Here is an 18,977-nt window from a genome sequence, read left to right as displayed (position 1 = left end):
CAAATTAGATAGCTGTTTGTCATTCCAAGATAAATGTGCAACTATCACATTATGCAGGAAATTTTACTAGGCTGATCATTGATGGGGTTTGTAGGCTTTTCAGCTGGGTTAGACTACTACAGATTACTCCCTGGCACCTTTGGATACTATAGAGCCAGCCCTCTGGGAGGAGGCATCCAGGTCAATTCCAGCTCAAGTACTACATGTGCTCTAACTGAGTGTGTGGTACCTTCAGTAACAGGGTCTTACATTCAAGTTCTGGAAGGCAACCAAGAGTAATGGCAATTGCCAATAGCCAATGTGATTTTGGAAGACTCGATTGAGAAGCTTCCCATTTTTGGAACTAGCTTTTGTTAGATAGTACATGATTCTTCGGGGATAGCACTACCCCCAAAACTCCATTTGAAAATCACACATACACTTTAAGTACTAAAATAATATGCTGCCATATGGTCTTATCCAACATCCTAGCGCTCTCTCCTCTCCACTCCTCCTCTATCGCCCTCCCTCCCCTTCTCCAGTTAAAGTCTGACCCACCCCTATTTCCCCCCCCCCCACCCATAGCACCTGTTTCCTTCTGTTCCACTCCCCGGAGCTCCATCTCTCACTTTTCCACCATGGTCCCTTGTTGAAAGGAGGCTGCATGTTGGTTCCCAGCTGCTCAGCCCCAAAATAATCATACAGAAACTGTATTAATTAAAATACTGCGTGACCCATTAGCTCTAGCTTCTTATTGGCTAGCTCTTATATCTTAATTTAACCCATCTCCTTTAATCTGTGTATCAGCATGAGGTCATGACCTACCTGTAACATGAGGGCCTACTTGTTGGGGTTTTAGTCCTGCCAAGTTCTACAGCTGTTTAGCCCCAAAGAATCACACAGAAATCTACATTAGATATAAACTGATTGGGTCATTAGATCAGGCTTCATATTAGCTCTTATAACTTAAGTTAACCCATTCTAGTCTATGTCAACCACATGGCTTGGTACCTTTCGCGGGGCAGGTCACACTTGCTTCTTCCATGATCTGAGCAGGACTGTGGAGGAAGCTTCCTTCTTCCTAGAATACTCCTGTTCTCATTGTCCCACCTCTACTTCCTGTCTGGGTTTCCCGCCTATACTTCCTGCCTGGCTATCAGCCAATCAGCGTTTATTTAAAATAAAATTGACAGAATATAGAACTGTTCTCCTGCACCACTTTTCCCTCTTTTTTTTAAACAAAGGAAAATTGCCATGGTCCATTTTGGGGGGTGGGGGGGTATGTGGGTGTAGTATTCCAGACAACTTCCAGCTTGTTGGGGTCACTGATAATCTTATGGGGACCTAAAGAAAATTTAGAGTTATGATCAAATCCTGACTGGAGTATCCTGTGAGGCTTGATCATCTCAGGCAGCATCTTGAATCTGTTCTGGATGTAGAACTCAGACATCTGGGCCATCTGTTCCTACCGGAAATTTCCAGGAAGTATAGGCAGTCCTGCCCAGACCACAGAAGAAGCAGGATGTGACCTACCCCACTGAAAAAGGTACTGAGCCATGTGGCTAACATAGATAAGAATAATGGGTTAATATAAGTTATAAGAGCTAATAAAAAGCCTGAACTAATGGGCCAAATAAATTTATAAGTTATGGAGACCTCTGTGTGATTTTCTTTGGAACTTGCCGGCTGTGGGAACTGGGCAGGACAGAGACCCCAATGAGCAGGCCTTCATGTTACACTCACCAGCTAATGTTCTGGCATCTGTCTCCAGGGGGGCTACATGACTTCTCCATGAATCTGCTTCCTTTCTCCCAGCATTCGGTTCTGTCTTCCCCACCTACATAAGTTCTGCCCTGCTATAGGTCCCTCCCTATTTTCCTGGCTTCTTCAGAAACTATGGGCTAGGTACTCAAACCTAAAGAAACAGAGCTAGAGACCACAAATAAGAAAGATGATAACAGCATTTATGTATCTGGATCTGGGTTAGTTTACTCAGCACAATTTCCAGCTCCATTTACCTGCAAGTTTCATGCTTTTATTTTTTTACCTGCTGAATAGAATTTCAATAGGTATATATACCACATTTTCATTCCACTCATCAGCTGAAAGACATTTATATTGTTTCTGTTTCCTAGCTACTGTGACTAGAGCAGGAATGAACATGGCTGAGCACATATCTTTAGAGTAGGATACTGAGTCCTTTGAGTATATATCAAAGAATGGTATAGCTGGGTTATATGGGAGATTCAGTTTCTACTTTTTAAACAATCTCCACACTAATTTCCAGAGTGACTAGACCATTTTGTAAGCCCAAAGTGAATGTGGGATCCTTTTCCCCCAGAATCTTGTCAATATTTGTTGTCAAATGTGTTGAAGGAGCTGCGGGCTGCGTTCCTGCCACCCAGCTCCCAGCCGCCTGGCTAGCTTATGCCCCGAAATAACAACACACAAACTGTATTTTTTTAAACACTGCCTGGCCCATTATATCTAGTCTCTTCTTGGCTAATTCTCACGTATTAATTTAGCCCATTTCTAATAATCTGCGTAGCACCACTAGGTGCGCTTACCGGGAAAGATTCAGCATGTCTGACCTGGCGGCTGGCTGCATCGCCTCTGGCCCTGAGAGGAGCTGCCCTGCATCTGAGCTCACTTCCTCTTCCTCCCAGCATTCTGTTCTGTTTACTCCACCCACCTATGTTCTAACCTATGAGGCCAAGCAGTTTTTTTATTAATTAACCAATGACCTTCCTCCATCACAAATGTTTTCATGATCTTAGCCATCCTGACTGGGAAGAGAAAATCTGAATGCAGTTTTAATTTGCATTTCTCTTACTGCTGAAGATTTTGAATACTTGGGTAGTAGCCTCTTTTATTTCTTCTTTTGAAAACTTTGTTCAGACTCATAGCCCATATTGTTAATGGAGTCATTTCTTGACTCTGGTTTTTACATTCCTTGTATATTCTGGATATTTAGTCCTCTTATCATATGTATAGCTAGCAAAAATTCTTTCTCACTCTCTTCTCAATTATTTCCTTTGCAGGAGAAGCATTTTAGTTTTATGAGGCCCCATTTGTCAATTGTTGCCCTCAATTTCTGAGCAAATGGAGTTCTGTTTAGAAACTTCTTGTATCTTGTACTGATTTTTACTACTTCTTACCATCTACTGGATTTCAGTTTGTTCTTGTTTCTGCAAACTATTGAGTTGCATCTTTAAGTTGTTAATTTATGTAACTTCTGGTTTTTAAATATAGATACTTGGAGCTATACATTTTCTTTTTGAGACTATTGTTAATGTGTCCTATAGGTTTTGTTGCATTGTCTTGTCATATTTCATTCTAAGATTTTTTATGTATGTCTTGATTTTTGACCCATCCATCATTCAGTAAAGTATTAATATCTATTAGTTATTATGGTTTTTATAGATTATTTTATGACTATAAGTTTTACTGAACAACAGTTAGGTAGCATACTTGGAGTTACTTGTGTCAATTCTTTTGTGTTTGTAGGAATTTGTTTCATGCCTCAGTATGTGGTCTGTTTTGGAGAAACTTCTATGGGTGGCTAAGTAGAATGTATATTCTTTGGTGTTTGGTTGGAATATTCTATAGATATCTCCTAAGTCTATTTGATGTATAATTTCACTTAATTCTAATGCATCTCTGTTTATTTTTGTCCAAATGACATATCTCCTGGGGATAGGAGATATTAAAATCACCAACTATTATTGAATTGTGCTTAGATTATATCTTGAAATCTAGTAGTATGCTCTTTATGAAATGGGGTATGCTAGAGTTTAATATATTTATGTTTGGGATTGTAATGTCTTCTGGGTTAATTTTTCCCTTGATTAAAATGAAGTATTCTTCCTTATCTCTTTGGATAAATTTTAGTTTCAACTCTGGTTTTCTGATATTAGAGTGGAAACTCCAGCTTGCTTTCTGGTCCCATTTACTGGGAATATTTTGTTCCTGTCATTTCACTCTAAGATGGTTCCCATCCTCAAAGCAAACCAACATCGAAGTCTGTGTCCTAAGTTCAGCCCTAGGCTTAATATGCCAAGTAGGCTAGAGGTGAGGTCTAAGACTGTAGTTTTAACAAGCCCCTTGGTGAATAATTCTACAGTCATGAAACGATGAAATAATTATGGAGGTGACCCATGGTGATACCCAAGAGACAGAGAAAGGCCACAACTAAGGAGTCACTTGAGGAAGGTACTGGGCAAGGACTAGAGCATGGGAAACACTAATATGAAGGAAGCTTCTGAAGCCAACACTGCCATTTCTGTTATTTTATAAATTTCTGCATATTTCAGATGATTAAAATTTTATTTTTATTCCTGATCCTACAAATGTCAGTTTCATAGACATGATCATCCTAAAGACTGAAATCTCTTGGGGTTTAAACAAATATCCATGAGACACTTTTCTTCTTGACTCATTCCTCTTTGCATTTCCAATGAAACCCTGGAAACTTTTAGACACTTAATAGAAAATTTGAAAAAAAAATTGAATAACATTCACACCTACTAGTGCAGGCTTGTCATTCCAGCCACTGGAAAGCTGAGAAGATTGGACATTCAAGACATGAGAGTTTATCTCAAAATTTTAAAAGTAGAGGTAAGGCTAGGGATGTAACTCAGTTGAAGTTGCCGAGAATGTGTACGTCCCTTAACTCAATATCAAGTTCTTTGGGATAGAGAAATAACAAAGTGAATTTCAAGAATTGAGTAGGAAGGTTACAGAAAGCTCCTGAGAAAATGTATCATTCTCTAGAACAGTATCCGGGCCTAAGCACCATTGACTGTGGGGACTACACCATCATTTGTAGGATGCCTACCACTGTCCATGGTGTTGACTCACAGATGCCTGTAGCATCTCCACCTCAACATCTGGCAACCCAAACATATCCTCACATATTGTCCAGTGTCCCCAAAGGGGAAGAAGGCACCCAGTAAAGCTGTTCCTTATTCACAGTTTCAAAATAAGAAGCTTAAATCCCACAGACTTTCACAAGATCAAAGTTGTCTTCATCTACTGACAAATTATTTAAATGCCCTGACACACCCTTACTGTTGATGCTACAAAGTCACTGGGTCCTTGGAAGAAACTTTAGCAGCACTGACAGTTTGAAAGAGGGAAGTGCCAATCAAAAACTCTGAAGAGAGGAAAAGGAGCCTTGAGGCATGAGAACAGCATGACTTCTTTTCCCACAGGAAGTAGTTCCTGAGCCTTCTCAGGAGAATGAAGAGGATGTCAGTCTTTCCTATGTGGGGCTGATGGCTAAGTAAGAACAAGGACATGTCTGCCTCTCTTACTTTCATCTCTGAGACAGAGCCCATTAGTATCTCAAACCAACTGCTCACTCTTTCTGTATTTGCATTTAAATGAGAAGTAGAATCCTAGCATAGGTGGCTTACTACTCAAGACCTGACACTCTGAGCTGTGTGTTCCCATGCTGCTGTGCACAGATTCTTTAAGGAAAATGAAAACTGTTCTGATGTTTACTTAATACCCCTTCCAGGGAGGCAACTGCTTCGCCATCACAGGATGGCTGTCCCTCCAGAGATATAAGGTCAGTACCATTGCAAGCAAGAGCTACAGTTTCTAGAATGCCAAGTTCAGCATGGGAGGCAGTCAGAGCTCCCCAAATGAACTTCTGTGTGCATGCAAGCAATAACAGACATAAAGTGTTTTAAGAAGTTCAAGGCATGCTGACTTGGATTAATAAAGGAAACAAAGTTTTATACCTTCCAGATTATTCTCAAATGGCATATCACTGGAAACAAAGGCAGCCCAAGTATTACGGTGGCTTGGGGAACTGTATTGTTTCTACATCTTTCCAGGAGATAAATGAAATGTCACTACCATTGAGAATTTAGCTAGAGCAAACTCATATTCCCAACACACAGAGGCAAAATGCCCCTAAAGGTTTACTTCCTGCTAATGCTCTCACTAACTGCACATAAAGAGAGAGAGCCACTCTACCAAGTGAACTACTTACACACATTCTTTTTCCAGAATTCACTTGGCTTCCATTCAATCTTGTTTTACATTTATATCTAAAAATCAATACAAATTTAATCTTCTAAAATGTTATTTCTTAGTCTACAAGAAATGCAATGAAAGTTTATTTTAATCACTGATAGATGGAAGATTATTTTTTTAACCTCATAGGAGACTTCAATACTTTTTATTTAGAGAGTACTTATGGGAACAGCTGAAAGGAGTTCGGAGCAGGAAACAAAAGTTGCTTAGCAAGTGCAATGGCCTTAGGTGGCTGGGAGTTTACTGGGCGTGGCCTAGAGGGATTAGTTGGGCAGTGGGACAGTTAAGCTCCTTGCTGCTTCAACAAATACCTCCATGGAGTTCCTCTAACATGGATGTAAAAAGAGAGTTGTGACTTGGGGTCTATGGAAGATTGCCTCAAAGAGCACCCAGAGATACCAAAATCTGTACATGCGGAAAACCTACCTAGAATGGTATGCCACTTACGTGTAGTGTATACAGACTTTTTGATATTTTAAGTACTTTCTAGATTGCTTATAACAACTACAACACAAATGCATAAAGGCCTGAAGAAGCACTTGACCCCTGGAAATGGAGTTAAAAATGGTTGTGAGCTGCCATGTAGGTGCTGGGAACTGGACCCGAGTCCTCTTCAAAAGCAGAAGGTGCTCTTAACTGTCAAGACATCTCTCCAGCCAGAAATGTTTTTTTTTTTTTTTTTTTTTTTTTACTGTATTATTTAGGGAATAATGACAAAAAAAGAAAACTGTACAGGTTTAGTTGAGATGTGATTATCTTTTAATGTTTTAGTCTGTGACTGGTGGAATCTACACAGGTCCTGTCAACACAAATGTTCCTGAAATCACACATTACCAGTAAGCACAAGTTATGTTCTAATGGGAGACAACTTTAAATGGACATCATTGCAACCCATCTAACACCAGTAACCTCAGAAAGACTTGTTAACTGGTATTCAAGAAACAGCTATGGTGACATCAGCTGGATCTGAGCCTACCAAGATAGGCAAACAGACAAGGACCTGACTTCACAGATCCCACACTAGATAGGAAGTGATGTAGGGAACAAAGGAATACAGCTATCCATGTAAAATGTAACCCTAGTGGATACTCAGTCACCAAACTCAGATGCAACCAAGGAAGAAGAATAGTTGACTAGAAAGGAAGGGAAGACATCACATCAAATGAGAAGGAAGGACCACCTCAAAGGCATCATGGCAGAGACCAAAAGAAGACCAGGAAGTTTGGGGGAGAAAGAAGGGTGCCTATCTTGCAGAATTGTCTCTGAAGGACCAATGGGGTGACTGAAGCTGCTCAGAGGTTTTAGGATGGCCTGGTTGAGGGCTGATATCTCACAAATACTGTTTGCTGTAGTCAATGAATGGAGCTGATACCGGAAGGAAGTCATTAGTCATCTGGACGTGATGGTGGATTAGATGAGAACCAGGAAAGCAGTCATGAAAGGATTTGACAGTAAAAAATTCTAAAATCCAAGTAACTGAGTAGACACAACAAGACAAAGAAATTTGCTTTCTCACTGAAGAACTGAATCAAAGTGTTCTTCAGGCGCAAGAAATCCAGAATGGGGAACCACCAGGGAGAAGCTGTGAAAGACTTGAGTGAGAATCTCACCTGGCCCGTCTCCAATCTCAGTGGCAGCACATTTTCCTACCTGAGTAAATCATCTGGCCGTGGATTCTTGCCATGTCGCTTTGATATACCGCTCTGTCAACTCGGAAACCTTTACTTTAAATTGAACTCCTGAAGGAGCAGACGGGAATTTAGGAGCCCTGTTGAAAGTAAGAGCTCACCCACCAAATCACTGCCCCAACACGCAGCAGCAACACTGGCAAATGGTCTTTCCTGAAAGGCAAAAGCCACAGTATAGCACAGCCCTGGCAGGTTTATCAACACAAAACAATGTTGTTCTCTTGCTGGTGAGATCCAGGCACAGCAGGAACACCCTGAGTTAGCAGCTCCTGCAGCTGTAAATTACAGTTACCTTTTGTTCGTACTTGCCTTAGTGGTTTTGACTTTATTGCCACTGCTACAGGACCAACCCGAGGAGTCCGGAAGGACTCGGCAGTCCTCTCCTTCCAAGCAAGGATCCATGTGGCACCACCACTTCTCAATCACAATGGAAGCTGGAAAACAAAGGATGCATTGTATTTGTGACATGCTTTCTTCCTCCACGTGTGGGTGGCAAAGCGGAACACAGGTTAGCACACTCATGCAAACGCCGCTCTGGGACCATTGCATAAGTGTGTTTAAAGAGTTCAGTTGGACCCCCATGTACTCTGGAAAATGCAGTTTTGGAGTTGGCTACCAAATAGAATTGGGAAGAGCCAATGCCTTGTGGGCACCTGTCCTGATTTGAATCTCAATGTGTTCTTTTCTCCTTTGCTTTATGGCCTTAAATTTGTCATATAATTTCTCTTAGCCTCAGTTTCTCCAAAAAGGCAGGCATAAAAAAATTGGCCATAAGATGCAAAGGATATAGTAACTTCAGGGGAAACTGAGCCAGTCCTTTGGTCCAGGAAAGGCTAGATACTGTAACAGACAATCTCTTTGGTTGCAGGCTCCAGTGGCAGGCAGGTATTGTTCAATGTTATTCATGGCTATGAACACTAAAACTTAAACACTTCATGCTGTATGGATACCGGCCCTGTAGGCCACTGCAGCAACTAGCTGAATGGTGAGTCACAATTTGTCATGTAGTGAAAATCAGCTACAGTGACAGGACCCAGCCATGCCTCACAGTCCATGTGAGATTATTCCGGGATGTTCATTTCACCTGTGAACTCACTATTCCCCATCTCCTGTCATCTGTACACACACAGAAGTTTGCCAGTAATACTATGTTTTATGTTAATAAAACAGAAAATAAGTAGTTTTAAAAATGCTGCAAGATCCCCCGGCGGTCCCTCAGAGCAGCTCATCCCAGGAAGAGACAGATGCCGGATCTCCGGAGCAGTTGTTGGTCCCAGCGAGGCGAGCGGCTGGGCAGGCAACAGTAAGAAGGGACATGGGCAGACACATCATACAGAATAGAATTGAATACTTGTTACTTAAAGAAGGGGGAGAGAAAACGAGAAAGAGAGAGAGAAAGGGAAGAGAGAAAAGAGGAGGAGAGAGACAGAGAAGGGCCCAAGAGAAAGAGACACTAAGATGGTGGGAGGAGGGCAGGGGTCACCAGGAGTGGGCGTGGCTTGTCTCTTAAAGAGACAAAAACCATAACAAGTAGCATACTAGATTCTGGAATTGAACACCAACAGAAGTAAGGGAATCTCCGTTCTATAGGATGGTTCACAGGGTAGCTGAATTGCAGAGGTTAATTCAGCCAATTAGCTGTTACAGAACTGAGCTGGAGTTGAGGCATTGGTGAGTCAAGAAAGCCTGACCTATTTTCTTGTTGAAACAGCAATATTTACATAGAAAACACCTCCAAGTAGGTGTTACAATTCTCCCCCTTGGGATGATAATTGTTTTCCACAGTTTCTGAGCTGCAGAGATGTGGGACCCATAGATTACTTTTGTGTTTTTAAATAAAGACTTTAATAAATGGCAACAGGGTAAACATATCAGTTTGCTATGTGTGAAAAGTGTGTTGTTGTAAGAGGTGCAGGCTCTTTGTTGCGTTCCACCGCCCGGCTAGCTTAAGCCCTGAAATAACCACACAGAAATTGTATTAATTAAATTACTGCCTGGCCATTAGCTCTAGCCTCTTATTGGCTAACTCTGACATCTTGATTCAACCCATTTCTTATAATCTGTATGTCAACACAAGGCTGTGGCTTGCCAGAAGAGATTCTAACCTACATCAGTCTCAGGTTGGAGATTCATGGCATCTACCACACTTCCCTTCTTCCCAGCATTCTATTCTATCTACTCTGCCCACCTAAGTTTCTGCCCTATCAAAAGGCCAAGGCAGTCTCTTTATTCAACTAATGAAAGCAACACATCCTACACCAGTGTGAGATGATTACCAGAATCAAATAAATTAACTCATTCATAGTTACTCATCATTGATCATTAATCCCCATATCCTGTGCACCTTATAACTGAAGATCTGTACCCTTTGATCAACCCATTTCATCTCCCATCCTACCAAACCCTCCAGCTCTGAAAATGACAATTCTTCTTTGTACTAACAAAAATTCTACTTTCTGAAAAATTATATAAACATGAGACCATGGGAACTTTAACCCTTTGGTTCCTAGCTTATTCCTTTAGCATAAAGCCCTCCTGGTTCATGTATGTTTTCACAGATATCAGAATCTCTTTGTGTCAACAAATACTGGTCTACTGTGAACATAGCCCACATTTTCCTTCTCTCACCAGCACTGAAGTTACTGGGTTGTTCTCACCCAGCTATGTCAGTGAAAATGGTGGTACAGATGCCTTATAGGTAGTGAGTTTGAGGATGGGAATGTGGCTTAAAGCATCTGCTTACCTGTGAAATGCTCTGGGTTGGAGCTCCAGCACCACACAAAAAGGAAAGGCCGATTTTATGTCCTGTGTATTATGTCTAACAGGAAGGTTACTGCATATGTAATCTTATTTTCTGAGGAATTTCTATATTGCTTTCCATAGCTGTCTGTACCAATTCACTTTCCTGTCAACAATACATGAGTGTTCCCCTTTCTCTGTGTCCTCACATCCCCCTGTGGTTTAGATAACAGTCATTCTAATGAGAGCAAGGTAATACAGTGATGTAGAACACTGCCTTGGATGCTTGTTTGATATCTCTGTTCTCTCTGAGAAAATAGATATCAGGTCCTTCGCTCACTGGTTTTGGTTTGGGGATTTCAAGTTCTTCAAGCCCTTTATGGGTTGGATGTGAACCCCTTACAGAAATGTGATTCATGGGGCTGGAGAGACTCCTCGGTTAAAGCACACGTACTGTTCTTTCAGAGGACTGCTGCTCAGTTCCCATCACCCATGTAGGGCAGCTCGCAACTACATGTAACTCCAGTTCCAGGAGATTGATGACTGCTTCTAGCCTCCAGGGGCACCTGTGCTAGTGTGCACACATACCCATGGAGGCCGGGGTGGTGGAGATCTTAGAAAAGAGAAATATGTTCTGAAACAAGTTCTCACATTCTTTGGGCTGTCCTTTCCTTCTGTTCTTTGTTGCCTATAAGGGATTTTGGTTTGACGGGTGTTTACTTGTTTGGATTGCTTTTGTTGCCTGTGTTTTTAGTATCCATACCTAAAAGTCCATTGCTAGTGTCAAGGGTTTCCTGCATTCACTTCTCAGCTTCATAGTTTCTGGAGTCATGGTAGTCTGTGGTACACTGTGTGTTATTCTTGTGTATGGAATAAAGCCATCTTTTACTTGCAGCCAGCCACTTTTGACATAATCTACAGTGAGTATATCCAGCGCCTTGATCACACGTATGTAAGTTTATCACTGGGCTTTCCACCTTGTTCCATTGTTCTGTTTGTCTGCTTTTACAGCACACCTATGTTATGTGATTACTGTAGCTCTAAGTACAGGGATTCGGATGTGCGATGTCTCTAGCCTTCCCTTCTTCTTACAAACTCTTGATCTATTTGTGCTCTTTGTGACTTCACATAACTTTTAGGGCTTTTTCCATTTCTATGAAAATGCTACTTAGTTTTTGATAGGGATCTGCAGGTCATTTGGGAAACTTGGCAACAATATTCACTTTTATGTTGTGTGATTTCCTTCTGCAGCATCAGAGAGCTTTCAGTACACGGATCTTTTGCCTCCCTGGTTGAATTCTTTTTTCTAAGCATTTTGTTTTTATCACATGATCATAAACAGGATCTTTTCAAAATTCTTTATCACTCTATGAAAATGCAAGTCATTTTTTTACAATTCATTCTTTTAAAATTTTTCTATCTGCCGACTTTACTGAATTCAATGTCAACGGTTTTTCAGACTCTTAAAAGAAGTGAAGCAGAAACAACATTACAAACACATTTTGTAAAGCCAGTTTTAGCCTCTTACCAATGTCAGGTCAGACATCTACAAGAAAAGAAAATTACAGGCCAACATATTTCATAAAAATTAATGCAAAAAACACTAAAAAGCCAAATTTAGCAGGATGTTGAAGAAATTACTCAACATGACCAGGTGGGAGTTGCCTCTCAAGTACAAAGAGGATTCAGTATTAATCAATGTGATCCACTACATTCTGAGAATAAATGATAAAAATCATATCATCACTTTGATAGATGTATAAAAGCATTTTGAAAATTCCACACCCTTTAAGGATAATAACCATCGACAAATTAGGTAAAGAAGGAATGTATCTCGACAGAAAGAGGGCCAGAAATGCCAAACCGCAGCTGGTGTTGAGCCAGAGTGCAAGGCTGCATGCCTCTTAAAGGGCCAGAAGAAGGATGTTCCACTCTCGCCACTTCTTAGCACAATAAAGGAGAGCAGTTAGGTATAAAAAGGAAGGAAGGGCCTGCAAGATGACAGGGGGCAGTCAACTGTCCATTTAGATTACATGACATTTTATAGAGAAAACAGGACAGACTCAGTGTTATAAGAAAGACCATCAATGGCAAGTAAATAAAAATAAAAAGTTCCAGCTCCATAAATGCTAACGGTAACTTTCCTCATTGAGTTTCAGGTTCCTTGCTAATTGCTTATCCTGTATTATCTCATTTAAATTTTCCTCCAAAGCTGAGGTTGCTGTTTTGTTTTGTTTTTTCCTCCTAGCTTAAAAACTCTAGTGTCCAGAAGCAGAAAGGACCTGGGGCAACAGTCTAACATCAGAGCCCACATGCTGACCTTTAAATAAATATATACCTCTTCCTTGATACAAGAGATGTCCACCAGAAACAAAACCTTATTTTAAAAAAAAGTAGCAATATACAGAACATGAGTGTATTAAAACACTGTCGCCGGGCGGTGGTGGTGCACGCCTTTAATCTCAGCACTCGGGAGGCAGAGACAGGCAGATCTCTGTGAGTTTGAGGCCAGCTTGGTCTATAAGAGCTAGTTCCAGGACAGGAACCAAAAAGCTACAGAGAAACCCTGTCTCGAAAAAAAAAAAAATAAATAAATAAATAAATAAATAAATAAATAAACACTGTCCAGTTGGGCTATGGCAATACAAGGTGATGAGAACATGGAATTATTTCACAACTTTCTAAAAGAGTCAGATTTTCTCCTTTCCTTATGCAGCCACTGTTTCTGGGCTACCAGCTGATAGCCCCAATCAACAGCAATTATACCTGAGTCATATAGATTTGTCATTTAGATTAATCATTCCATGTTTAAATTAGTGTATGCCAAGACAGAAAATAGTATATTGTTGTACAGGTTGTTTATTGTAGGCGGAGACTGCTCGTTTGTTTCCCAGCTGTCTAGACCCAAAATAAACACACAGAAACTATATTAATTGCAATATTGTTTGGCCAATAGTTTAAGTGTATTTTTAGCTAGCTTTTACAACTTAAATTAACCCATTTTTTATCAGTCTGTGTATTGCCATGTGGTTGTGGCCTACCAACAAGGTCTCATGCAGTGTCCAGTATCTGTCTCCTGCGGTAGCTATATGACTTTTTCCTGACTCCACATTTTTTTCTCTTTTATCTGTTTGGAATTTTTGTCTTGCTTATTTGGTTAAGCCACTGGCCAAAACAGCTTTATTTATTAACCAGTAAAAGCAAAACATATACAGAAGGACTTCCCACATCATTTCCCCTTCTCTGTCTAAATAAAAAGGAAGGTTTGAACTTGAACAAAGTAAAACTGCATATAACAAAGCAGGTATTAAGTAAGAATTATAGTTACAGTATTATATTATCTTTTATTATAACTAAGGAAAATTATAATTATAACTATTTAATTTTAATTTCATTAAAGACTCCAGAGGGATATACTATTACTTAAGTAAACAGGAAGTGCATTGTAAGCAACTTTTAAAACTTTAGAATTGACAGAGATGTCTCCCTGCCTGGACACTTTCCTGAAGCTCTTTTGTATTGTTGGAGCATCCATCTTTAGCCTACAGGCCCATAGTATCTGGCAGACTTTTCCATGAAGCAAGAAATTTTAAAGACAGTTCCACATATATTGGCAATTTGTTAGTCACCTTTTTGGTGTGTCCTGTAGAATGTTTTGCAGACTCTTTTATGAAACAGGAACCCTGGAGGACTCTCACCTTTAGACAAGTTTAGCAGTCATTTTTCTGTGGATCCTGCATGTCTAGTTCATATAGCATAATATCAAGCACTCAAGACAAGAGCAGTTTTTTGCCCAAATGGCTAGCAAACTCCATAAGGAACCTCTTCAATGCCCATCATTCTCCTGAAGTAGATTGGTGCTGCCAGAGGCAGATGAGTCTCATTGTCATGAAAAGTTCTAAGTTCTTAAACATTTTAAATGCTATATTTTGTTAGTCTTTGAAAGGTTTTAAGAATATATATCCCTCTGAAGTATATCTTTATATATCTAGAAAACCTAACTAACATGACAGTAAACTTGACTATTATAGATTACTATCTATTAACCTATATTTTTAAATTATACATTACATTTTTAAATGAGCTGCACAAACAAAATACCTTAATCAAGATTGATCTTTTTTTTTATTCTTTTTTACTTAAAATTTCCAACTGCTCCCCGTTTCCCATTTCCCTCCCTCTCCTCCCACATATTGCCCCCTCCCCCCGCTCCCCTCCCCCTATCCCCACTCCTCTTTTCCTCCCCCTAGTCCACTCCCCCTCCCTCTCGATACTGAAGAGCAGTCCAAATTCCCTGCTCTACAGGAAGACCAAGGTCCTCCCACTTCTATCTAGGTCCAGGAAGGTGAGCATCCAAACAGGCTACACTCCCACAAAGCCATTTCATGTATTAGGATCGAAACCTAGTGCCATTGTCCTTGGCTTCTCATCAGCCTTCATTGTCCGCCTTGTTCAGAGAGTCCAGTTTCAACCCATGCTTATTCAGTCCCAGTCCAGCTGGCCTTGGAGAGCTCCCAATAGATCAGTTCCACTGTCACAGTGGGTGGGTGCACGCCTCGTGGTCCTGATTTCCTTGCTCATGTTCTCCCTCCTTCTGCTCCTCATTTGGACCTTAAGAGCTGAGACGGTTGATCCAAATTGGGTCTCTGTCTCTCTCTCGATCCATCGCCAGATGAAAGTTCCTGTGCCATTCTCCTTGGCCTCTCGTCAGCTCTCATTGTCCAACACATTCAGAGAGTCCAGTTTTATCCCATGTTTTTTTCAGTAGCAGTCCAGCTGGCCTTGGTGAGCTCCCAATAGATCGGCCCCCCTGTCTCAGTGGTTGGGTGCACCCCTCATGGTCCTGTCTTCCTTGTTCATGTTCTCTCTCCTTCTGCTCCTCATTATAACCTTGGGAGCTCAGTCCGGTGCTCCAGTGTGGGTCTCTGTCTCTATCTCCATCCATCGCTAGATGAAGGTTCTATGGCGATATGCAAGATATTCATCAGTATGATTATGGGATAGGTTCATTTCAGGTTCCCTATCCTCAGGTGCCCCAATGAACTAACTGGGGACATTGCCCTGGGCTTCTGGTAGCCATTCCAGGTTCAAGTCTCTTGCCAACCCTTAGGTGGCTCCCTTAACTAAGGTATGAGTTTCCCTGCTCCCCCACCCAACCTTCCTTTACCCCCCATCACCCCGATTCCCCCAGTTCCCCTCATCCTCTCCTTCACACTTTTCTCTCCCCATCTCCCCTCATCCCCATCCAACCCCACCCCCCAAGATTCCCATTTTTTGCCCATCAATCTTGTCTATTTCCCATAGCTGGGAGGATATCTATATGTTTTTCCTTGGGTTTACCCTCTTGTTTAGCTTCTTTAGGATCACAAATTATAGACTCAGTGGCCCCTATCCATGGCTAGAAACCAATTATGAATGAGTACATCCCATGATCTTCTTTTTGGGTCTGGGTTACCTCACTCAGGATCGTATTTTCTATTTCCATCCATTTGCATGCAAAATTCGAGAAGTCATTGTTTTTTACCGCAGAGTAGTACTCTAATGTATATATATTCCACACTTTCTTCATCCATTCTTCTATTGAAGGGCATCTAGGTTGCTTCCAGGTTCTGGCTATTACAAATAATTCTGCTATGAACATAGTTGGACAAATGCTTTTGTCATATGCTAGGGCATCTCTTGGGTATATTCCCAAGAGTGCTATTGCTGGGTCCAGGGGTAGGTTGATCCCAATTTTTCTGAGAAACTGCCACACTGATTTCCAAAGTGGTTGCACAAGTTTGCAGTCCCACCAGCAATGGATGAGGGTACCCCTTTCTCCACAACCTCTCCAGCAAAGGCTATCCTTGGTGTTTTTGATTTTAGCCATTCTGACAGGTGTAAGATGATATCTCAAAGTTGTTTTGATTTGCATTTCTCTGATCGCTAAGGAGGTTGAGCATGACCTTAAGTATCTTTTGGCCATTTTAACTTCTTCTGATGAGAATTCTCTGTTCAGTTCAGTGCCCCATTTTTTAATTGGGTTAATTATCCTTTTAAAGTCTAGTTTCTTGAGTTCTTTATATATTTTGGAGATCAGACCTTTGTCTGTAGCGGGGTTGGTGAAGATCTTCTCCCAGTCAGTAGGCTGCCTTTTTGTCTTAATGGCAGTGTCCTTTGCTTTACAGAAGCTTCTCAGTTTCAGGAGGTCCCATTTATTCAATGTTGCCCTTAATGTCTGTGCTGCTGGGGTTATACATAGGAAGCGATCTCCTGTGCCCATATGTTGTAGGGTACTTCCCATTTTCTCTTCTATCAGGTTCAGTGTGTTCAGATTGATATTGAGGTCTTTGATCCATTTGGACTTGAGTTTTGTGCATGGTGATAGATATGGGTCTATTTTCATTCTTCTACAGGTTGACATCCAATTGTGCCAGCACCATTTGTTGAAGATGCTTTCTTTCTTCCATTGTATACTTTTAGCTCCTTTATCGAAAATTAGTTGTTCATAGGTTTGTGGGTTAAAATCCGGGTCTTCTATACGATTCCATTGGTCGACTGCTCTGTTTTTATGCCAGTACCACGCTGTTTTCATTACTGTAGCTCTGTAATAGAGTTTGAAGTCAGGGATGGTAATGCCTCCAGAAGTTCCTTTATTATATAAGATTGTTTTGGCTATCCTGGGTTTTTTGTTTCTCCATATAAAGTTGATTATTGTCCTTTCAAGATCTGTGAAGAATTTTGATGGGATTTTAATGGGGATTGCATTGAATCTATAAATTGCCCTTGGTAGAATTGCAATTTTTACTATGTTGATCCTCCCAATCCAAGAGCAAGGGAGATCCTTCCATTTTCTGGTATCCTCTTCAATTTCTTTCTTCAATGCCTTAAAGTTCTTGTCAAATAGATCTTTCACTTCCTTGGTTAGAGTTACCCCAAGATATTTTATGCTGTTTGTGGCTATCGTGAAAGGTGATGATTCTCTTATTTCCCTCTCTGCTTCCATATCCTTTGTGTATAAGAGGGCGACTGATTTTTTGGAGTTGATCTTGTATCCTGCCACATTACTAAAGGCGTTTATCAGCTGTAGGAGTTCTTTGGTGGAGTTTTTGGGGTCGCTCATATACACTATCATATCATCTGCAAATAATGCAAGTTTAACTTCTTCCTTTCCAATTTGAATCCCCTTTATCCCCTTATGTTGTCTTATTGCTATTGCTAAAACTTCGAGAACTATATTGAAGAGGTATGGGGAGAGTGGACAGCCTTGGCGTGTTCCTGATTTTAGTGGGATGGCTTTAAGTTTCTCTCCATTTAATTTGATATTAGCTGTCAGCTTGCTGTATATAGCTTTAATTAAATTTAGGTATGACCCTTGTATCCCTAATCTCTCCAAGACTTTTATCATAAAGGGATGTTGAATTTTGTCAAATGCTTTTTCAGCGTCTAATGAAACGATCATATGGTTTTTTTCTTTCAGTTTATTTATATGATGGATTACATTGATAGATTTGCGTATGTTAAACAAGCCCTGCATCTCTGGTATGAAGCCTACTTGATCATAATGGATAATTTTTCTAATGTGTTCTTGGATTCGGTTTGCCAGAATTTTGTTGAGGATTTTTGCGTCGATGTTCATGAGTGAGATTGGCCTGTAATTTTCTTTCTTGGTTGGGTCTTTGTGTGGTTTTGGTATCAGAGTTACTGTAGCTCTGTAATTTGGAATTTGGCAATGACTCTTCTGTTTCTATATTGTGAAATACCTTAAGGAGTATAGGTATTAGGTCTTCTTGGAAGTTCTGGTAGAATTCCGCATTGAAACCATCTGGTCCTGGACTTTTTTTGGAAGGGAGGTTTTTGATAACCGCTTCTAATTCTTCACGACTAACAGGTCTATTTAGGTTGTTCACCTGGTCCTGGTTTAACTTTGGTATATGGTATTTATCTAAAAAAGTGTCCATTTCTTTTACATTTTCCAGTTTTGTGGCATACAGGCTTTTGTAGTAAGATCTAATGATTCTCTGAATTTCCTCTGTGTCTGTGGTTATGTCCCCCTTTTCATTTCTGATCTTATTAATTTGCAAATTCTCTCTCTGCCGTTTGATTAGTTTGGATAGGGGTTTATCAATCTTGTTGATTTTCTCCAGGAACCAGCTTTTTGATTTATTGATCCTTTCAATTGTTTTCTGTGTCTCTATTTTGTTGATTTCAGCCCTCAGTTTGATTATTTCCAGTCTTCTACCCCTTCTAGGTGAGTCTGCTTCTTTTTTTTCTAGAGCTTTCAGGTGGGCTGTTAAGTCTCCAATGTGTGCTTTCTCTGTTTTCTTTAAGTGGGCAGTTAGTGCTATGAACTTTCCTCTCAGGACTGCTTTCATAGTGTCCCATAGGTTTGAGTATGTTGCTTCTTTATTTTCATTGTCTTCAAGGAAGACTTTAATTTCTTTCTTTATTTCTTCCTTAATCCAGGTATGGTTCAGTAGTTGACTATTCATTTTCCATGAGTTTGTAGGCTTTCTGGGGGTAGCATTGTTGCTGAATTCTAGCTTT

General features: G+C 40.5%; 1 protein-coding gene across 1 annotated transcript in view; it reads right to left on the bottom strand.

The window, feature by feature from the left end:
• Window positions 1-8,000: 8,000 nt before the first annotated feature.
• Tafa4 (TAFA chemokine like family member 4) overlaps window positions 8,001-18,977 on the bottom strand; it is a 201,012-nt gene continuing 190,035 nt past the window's right edge. The window contains exon 5 of the mRNA XM_057765606.1: window positions 8,001-8,146. Within this exon, the coding sequence (XP_057621589.1) occupies window positions 8,001-8,146 (146 nt within the window). The remainder of the gene's footprint in view (window positions 8,147-18,977) is intronic.

The sequence above is a fragment of the Chionomys nivalis genome, chromosome 1, assembly GCF_950005125.1.
Source record: "Chionomys nivalis chromosome 1, mChiNiv1.1, whole genome shotgun sequence".
Classification (NCBI taxonomy): domain Eukaryota; kingdom Metazoa; phylum Chordata; class Mammalia; order Rodentia; family Cricetidae; genus Chionomys; species Chionomys nivalis.
Note: the sequence above shows the minus strand (reverse complement) of the source record. Positions and strands in the feature narration are given on the sequence as shown.